At 39.5% G+C, this 8,261-nt stretch overlaps 1 protein-coding gene across 1 annotated transcript in view; it reads left to right on the top strand.

The window, feature by feature from the left end:
- Positions 1-4,096, top strand: part of LOC103077903 (transient receptor potential cation channel subfamily M member 3-like) — a 104,464-nt gene extending 100,368 nt beyond the window's left edge. The window contains exon 10 of the mRNA XM_007452998.1: positions 4,027-4,096. Coding sequence (XP_007453060.1) covers positions 4,027-4,096 — 70 coding nt within the window. The remainder of the gene's footprint in view (positions 1-4,026) is intronic.
- Positions 4,097-8,261: the final 4,165 nt, after the last annotated feature.

Below are 8,261 nucleotides of genomic sequence, written 5' to 3'. Positions count from 1 at the left end.
AAGTCATTTTCCCTACCTAATTTCATTGCTTTAGCAATATTATCAAAAATTATTTCTGAATCACAAATGACTCAACACTGCAGACATAAATAGATTGATGCTATCTAAGTAGCGTTAGATTCAGTTACCTCAGTTTTTCTTTTTTTTTGCCTTATGCGGGCCTCTCACTGTTGTGGCCTCTCCCATTGCGGAGCACAGGCTCCGGACACGCAGGCTCAGCAGCCATGGCTCACGGGCGCTCCGCGGCATGTGGGATCTTCCCGGACCGGGGCACGAACCTGCGTCCCCTGCATCGGCAGGCGGACTCTCAACCACTGCGCCACCAGGGAAGCCCTACCCCAGTTTTTAAATACTAAGATTCCCCTTTTTCTGTGTTGACTAACCAAGATGACCAGCATTACCCATAGTCAGGAGCACCTTTCTGGCTGTAGGTTTTTGAAGTTGAAGTTGGAGATTACTTTGCTTGATAATTGTCAACCCAGGTCTCAGATTGCAGAGAGATGTGGTCTAGCCCCTCATTTATCAATTAGTGAGCAGTGACTCACAGATGAAAAACATCAGCATGAAAAAGGCATCTGAATGAATGTGAGTCCTGAGATGATTACCCCCATTCATCCAAATTGTATTATCAATGCTTATGTTTATTTTGACAAGTTTGTCCCAAAAATAATCATCCGGATTGACAATTTTTAGATACCCTAGGCAAGAAGCAGAACTTGCAGTAACAGAAAGCCTTAAAGTTTTAAGTAGTCATAACTCTTGGAAAGTTATTAATGGGGCAAACACCAATAGACTTCACATCCTTATGTGCCAGTGGAATTTGCATCAGGTATTGTGAAGAATAAATGAGCAAAGGCTTGCTCTTGAATACGGGAGGTAAATATTGCATTTGAAATAAAAGTCTGATTTGCCTGTTTAAAGGGAGCTTAATAGGGTTCCTACATTTTTGGATTAGCTGAAATAAAGGCATAAATGGAACACAAAGTAGAAATGAAGAAGGAAAATTTTGCTGCATGGCTTCAGATTATATAACTGTATCCTACCAGAGATGTGACAAGTTTGTTTCTCTCCAAATACACATCAAAATGACCAAGGACAGGAGAAAGTCACCAGAAAACTAGTCATTTTAGAAGCCCAGGTGTTGGGCTTCCCTGGTTGGCGCAGTGGTTGGGAGTCTGCCTGCCGATGCAGGGGACACGGGTTCGTGCCCCAGTCTGGGAAGATCCCACATGCCGCGGAGCGGCTGGGCCCGTGAGCCATGGCCTCTGAGCCTGCGCGTCCGGAGCCTGTGCTCCGCAACGGGAGAGGCCACGGCAGTGAGAGGCCCGCGTACCGCAAAAAAAAAAGAAAATAGACCCCCAGGTGTAGACTGTATTCCCTAGGGCCTATCATTCTGTGTGGTGGCCACTATTTCCTTCTGCTGCTCAAGAGATTTCCAGCTAAAGCTGAAGGATGCCACAGGCCTATCATTTGTCTCTGTAAGATCTGCTGAAAGAAAGTAATTGATCTCAATGGTTTGTATTCCAGCATGATTTAGACATAATGGGAATGTCAGGTGAGAAGGAAGGAAACCAATAGCAGGCATGCCAACTTCAAGTGTCCATTTTATTTTTTGTTAATTTCATCTTGCCTTGTCTCTTTTCTAGAATTTTCTATAAAAAGCATGTCAAAACTGGATTCTGTTTTGTGACCTCAGAAGGGAAGTAAGAAAAATTGGAAACATCTTGTACAGACACAAAATACTGGTGGCTTTATTTATAAAAAAGTGCTGGTTTTGTAAACTGTTTTCCAAGTTAACATTTAACTGTTAGAGGACGGGCAGGACGTGGCACTGTCGAGGACTTTGGAGATTAAATGGAGATCTCCAACACAGGCATGAGTACAGATAGCTAGGAGGTCATGTATGCTATGATAAATGTATAAAGTGTTACCAGAGCACAAAGCACTTGAGTGTGGCATTCCTCATGAGAATCTATTCAGTGGAAACATTTTTGTTAATTATCCCCAAAATGGCAATATAATAACTCTATTGCTTCTCTTCCCCTTTTCCATCAAAAACTATAAAATGAGGGTCAGTATCAAGGAAAAGCTAACATACGAACCTCTTTTATGCAAGTCAACGCAGAAAAAAGAATCAATCTGAGTAGGATTGAAGGAAGGCTGGTAAAGGGACAAATTATATGAGACAGTATGGTGTTTTGTGTGGTGGTGTGTGTGTATAGATAGATATTATTAAACTGAATTTATATATACTCAAATTCAATGTAATGAAATTAATTGATATATTAATTTAATACTATAAAATTTAATTTTATATAATTAAGTATATATACTTATATATACATGATAATAATATGTGTATGTATGTGTGTGTTTAAATTTTAAGTGAAAACTTAAATGTAGGACTGATAACCTCACTTTTCAAATCAATCAATCACCAGGTATTTTTTGAATGCTTGTTTTAGGCCTTTCCTGGAGAGGTATAATCTCATTTGAACTAATATAATAGAAAATAATTTTCAACTAGATGTTAGTTACTGAATTCTAAAAGGCAGAAAGAGGCAGAGGTTGGAGTAGATGGAGAAAGTTTCATAAAGAGAGTATTATTGCGATTTTTCCCTCTGTGGAATATATAAAGATATAGTTATATGGATACTTATGTCATTGTATCCAAGTTCCACAAGGCTAGAGTAGCTTCATTTATTTAGGAAGGTGCAAAATAAAATAAATATTTTTGCCTTAGATTTTGCTATTTGGTCCTTCCATGTGTGCCAACATGGGGAGAATGAAGCATTGACTTAAAAAAAAAATCTAGATAGTTCATGGAGGAAAGTACTGGTGAAAACGTTTATTGATATAAATTGGCCGATAAGTTCTCTACATTGATTAAATTTACTTTAGAATTGCTCAACTCCAAGTTGGGAAAATGTGGTCTTGAACATAAGGAGCAAACATGAGAAAAACACAGAGCTGGGTAATCCATTACTGTAAAGAAATCCTTTTTAGGGAATCACTGCCCAGAACTTTTAGATAGCGCATCAGTGCAAGTGAAGACTTCAGAGGTACCAGTTGTGTTCCCCTGAGATTTGCTTAGCTAACTCTTGGCCGCTTGTTATATAGAAAACTTTCAAAATAAGCATGTGGTTATCACGTTCCAGCATGCCTGAGAATCACCTGGAGAGTGAAAGAAAAAGTCTCCTAAGCATCCTGATTCAGTGTAGCTGGGCTGGGGTGCAGGAAACTGTATTTGAAACCAAAACCCCAGATGATTCCAATAAGAGTGGCCCATGGACCACACTTTCAGAAACTTTTTAAAAATTTATTTCATTGAAGTATAGTTGACTAACAATGTTGTGTTAATTTCTGCTGTACAGCAAAGTGATTCGGTTATACATATGTATATACATTCTTTTTCATATTCTTCTCCATTATGGCTTATTACAGGATACTGAATATAGTTCCCTGTGCTACACAGTAGGACTTTGTTGTTTATCCATCCTATATATAATAATTTGCATCTGCTAATCCCAAACTCCCACTCCATCCCTCCCCCATCCCCCCGCCCTTGGCAACCACAAGTTTGTTCTCTATATCTGTGAGGCTGCAGAAGCTCTTTTAAAGTTTATAAAAATTAGATTTTCTCTTTATATTTCTCTGGTGTTTCCAAAAACAGCTTCTTCATTTTCTATGCCTCATGTGCATTCTACTCACACAAGTCATTGCACTGTTACCACAAGCACTTTGTACTCTCTGCCAAACTTTGTCTTTGGAGCCCAGTTGACTTGAAACGTGTATTTAGCATGAATCTCCTCATTTCTTTCTTTATCACAGCTGTTCTTGCTTCCAAACATCTGTCAGACTTGAAAATTCTTCCCTTGAAGAGCAAGCTATAGCTCTTCATACAGCATAAAAATATGCATTTAGACAGGACTGGGAGACTTCTCTGTTAGTATTTTTATTTATATGGATTTCTTAAAGCTATTCAGCTCACCTCCCTATTTCTCTTGAAAATTATCTTCTGAGTAGTTCAAAAGGTATGAACAATTTAAAAAGAGAAAGAAAAGCAGATGAGAAAAGCAATAGTACTGAAAAGTGAAGTAATGCTAGTTGGTTGTGAATGATGGCTCTCAGCTGTTTGAGAAGCCACTGACAGTCACTGGGACCACTAACTTCAGCATTAGAAGGTATTACCTCACTTTCCTTTAACTTGACAATTGCAATGGATAACCATTTAAGAGTCCCAATTTCCCACTTGCCTCTAGTATTGATTTTCACTTCTTTAAAGCCCCTGGACCCCTTCTCAAATGAAATCTCTGGTACAAGTGCCATTTATAAAACAGACAAGACACAGGTTTACTCTGTTGAAGCTGGGGTGGAAGGCCTAGACCACTGGTTCTCAATTTTTACCTTGCATCAGAATTACCCAGAGGGCTTCTTAGAGTCTGCATGCCACAACTAAAAAAAGATCCAGCATGCCACAGCGATCCCCGGTGCTGCAACTAAGACCTGGTGCAGCCAAAAAAAAAAGATTAAAAAACCATTAGCATTAAAAAAAACTACCCAGAGGGCTTCTTAAAACGAATTGCCGGGCCCCACCACAGATTTTCTAATTCAGTAAGTCTGGTTGGGGCCAGGTGATTTGCATTTCAAAGGAGCACCCAGGAGATATGGGTACTGTTGGCCCAGGGTACATACTTTGAGAACCTCTGGCTTAGCCTCCTTCTCTCTGCCTGATTCTCACCCACTAAAGCAGTTCTGAAGCAGCTCTGGAGCTCATCCTCAAAATTCCAGGGGCTTCTTTGTAGAACCCAGTTGAAGACCATTAATCTACAGGTTAAGTCCACATTCCTTTACTTAAACTCAAAACTCTTTGCATTCTGGCCCCAGCGTCCCTCTAGAGCCATCTCAGTGAAACTTCCATTTACCTGAGACCCAGCTGAACTGTCCCCCTGCACTGCTCTCCAAGCACAGCTTGCTGCCATAGGCCTCTCTGCCTTAGCATGAGATGTCCATGTACATTTCTTTACCCACTTAATTTCTAGGAAATTTTTCTTTCTGAAGTCCAATGCATAGTTTCTCTCTCATGAGGGCTTTAAAACCCACAAATACATTTAAAACTTATCTGGGTGAGGTGCAGATAATAAACTCTCCTGGTATTTAATCCCTCTACCTTAGAGGAAATGAATTCTGAATCAACCTGGCTGACATTAGAACCTACAGCTGCTAAAAATACAGTGTATTAACATCTCACCCAGTGATCATTAATAATAGATAATGTTTGGAATGTTCTTAATGGATTTCACTCAGATTCCCCATGCAATTCTCAGATGTTGATTATGAGCCACAGGATTTATGAAAACTATTTACAGCAGTAACTACCTGCTTATAAAGCTTCTTCATCCAGAGAAACACTAAAGATGCATTAAAGTAGGTCTCCAAGGTTAACTCAAGTTTGTACTTCTGAAAAGTACAAACTAGAAAAGTCGCCATTCAGTTTCAATAAATCCTGTCCCTTATTGTCCTAATTGCTGGACAACCATCCTAGAGTTAATATACATGTTCATTGTGTTTTCTGGGTTTATTCAATGTAAATGAAGTGTCCGTCCATGAGCAGCGACCCCCTAAAGGTCTTAAGTAAGCAATAAAGAATCAGTTCTTCTAACTCCATGGAAACCACAGTTCTGTGTCTTAGAGACAGGCCTAAAATTTGGAGCTCTTTGACCCTATGATCGTATTGGTTTTCACCATTTGACAGTATATTTGAGATTTATTGTCTCTGGTAGAGGGATGACAAGTTTTCATCTTGAGTGTCAACAATAATCAACCAGTAGTGGCTTCCTAGGATGATGTGTTGAGAGTGATTCTGAGGCCACATCTGGACTCCGGAAAGATTACTGTGATAGATTAGCAGTGATGCAAAGAAGGAAATTTATAGTCAAAATACCATGGATGTCTATTCTTATTCTTGAATAAAAACAAAATCTTTTAGCTAGCCTGCGTATATCGCTACCAGGCACGCATCGAGCAGCACATTGAATTATGAAACCAGGGGAAAAATAAGAACCTTATCTGCCTAAAAGATACTTAAGAAATACTCAGTTTTTTTTATCAACACTGTGAATCACATCAGTCTTTAAATTATCTGATGATATGAGCCTTTTCACACAAGCATAATGCATAGGATATGAGGGACAAGAAGCTCTTTATTGTGGGGTGGTGCTGTTTGGAGCTGGACTGAGGGACAAAGTGCAGTTGCCAATGGATAATGTATTAGAAAAAAGAATAACTTTTTCAAAAATCGAGGAACTAATTCATCACAGAATACATACAAAAATAGAGAAAATTATGTTTGCCCCAACATCTCATAGAGTAAGATATAGGGTTAGAAGGAATACTTTGACAAATGACTTTGAAAGAGAAGTGATATTTACCACTCCCTTTTCCTCCACACCCCTGACCCTCCGCCCAATAGCATACTTGAGGAGTTGAAATTACTATTTTTTTAAGCTTCTACATGCAAGAGCCTGATCTAGACACTCTATTTCATAAATGCTGTGAGGTAGCTATGATAATTATCTCAATTTTATAAATGAGGAAATTGAGTAGAGAAAGGTTAGGAGAGTTCAGTATCACACAGCTAGAGAGTGGTCTGCCTAGGAAGATTAGGGCTGGAAACTCTGCTCGTAGCAGCTGCACCATGTTGCCTCCTAGGAAAATGGGCCCCAGGAACTGCAGGAGGTTTACTTGCCCCAGAGCTGAGTTACTCTGAGCAACAGAGGAAGCTGCACCCAGCTTCCATCTTCTTCTTGTTTCACATGCTGGCTAACTTCTCCTTTGAATTAAATGTTGGACCAACGTTTAAAGCATGTCAGTTGAAGAGGTGCCAGTGTTTTTGCCTGCCCGAGGAGCCTACACATCTCAGTCCAGCTCTGATTCTGTCTCTCATACAGGGCCTAAAACAACAAAAGTTTGATTATTCCTCTTGCCTGGCTATGTGCAATATTCACTGATGGGATTTCACTTGGAATGAAATCAGAGGATGTGTTTTCCTTACAGTTTTGGCAGCAGAGAAGCTACCTGACCATGTGGCAGTCCCCATATCCTCTGGCAACAGTTCAATTTCTACTCTTGGGCACATTCATAACCAAAGGCAAAGAGAAGAATAGGAATTGGAGAGATGCAGCCAATACTGTTCAGGATTTCTCACCTAATGTCCTGCTAGTCCCTGACAAAGGTTGAGGATTTGGCACCTCTGCCTCAAGAGCAGCACTATCCAATAGAACTTTGTGTGATGATGGATATGTTCTATATGTCTGCTGTCCAATCAGATAGGCAGTGAGCTCTTGAATTGTAGCTAGAGTGACTAAGGAATTGAATTTTAAATTTTATTTAATTGTAATAAATTTAAATTTGAATTGCCACGTGTGGCTAATAGTTCGCACAGCTCTGGCATTTCTGTAATGGGATTCTACCACACTAGGAACCCTTGAATGTCTGACAGATTTCCAATGTTATTAGAAATTGTTCCCTTCATTTTTAAATTACATTCTTTCATCCAACCAACATTATGTACTCAGTCATTCAATATTTTTGGACACCTACCATGTTCCAGGCACTATTCTAGGTGCGGGCAAAAACACACCTGTGAGCCAAATAGACAAACATTTCTTCTGTTGTGGAGCTTACATTTTAGCACGGTTAGATAGATAATAAGTAATGTACATAATAAATAAGCCTGTAGAACATTTTAGAAGGTGATATACTATGGGGAAAAGGGGAAGGGTGAGGGGAATCAAGATAAGGAGGTAGAGGAAAAGCCTCTGTCTCCACGTCCGTGAACACTGAGAGAAGGAGTACATGAGTAATATAACATGTAGTCCATGCATCCAAGGAGTTAGAGTTTGTTAGGATTTTCTTAGATTAATCTGTCTTTCTTTATGAAATGCCAAATACAAGATGCATAGCACAAAGCTTGTCTTATAATAGGTGTTAACTGCCTCTCTTAGCACCACTCTCAACCCTACCTCACCACCTACCTTCTGTTTCCTTTTATATGTGTATCTAAGCCTTCTGTTTTACTATATCTGGCTCAGGATTGTAGAGTGGGTTTTAAAAAGTAGATAGATATTAGATAGGTAGGTAGGTAGATAGATAATAGGTAGGTAGGTAGGAAGGTAAGTGGAAAGAAAGGAATGTAAGATACATCACTCTATGGTTAGTGGTAGGTGAAATTTGCCAGAGAGCAGACTGTACCCTCAAGG

The sequence above is a fragment of the Lipotes vexillifer genome, unplaced genomic scaffold, assembly GCF_000442215.2.
Source record: "Lipotes vexillifer unplaced genomic scaffold, Lipotes_vexillifer_v1.1 scaffold1889, whole genome shotgun sequence".
In the NCBI taxonomy this organism is placed as follows: Eukaryota; Metazoa; Chordata; class Mammalia; order Artiodactyla; family Lipotidae; genus Lipotes; species Lipotes vexillifer.
This window is presented reverse-complemented; position numbering and strand designations above follow the sequence as displayed.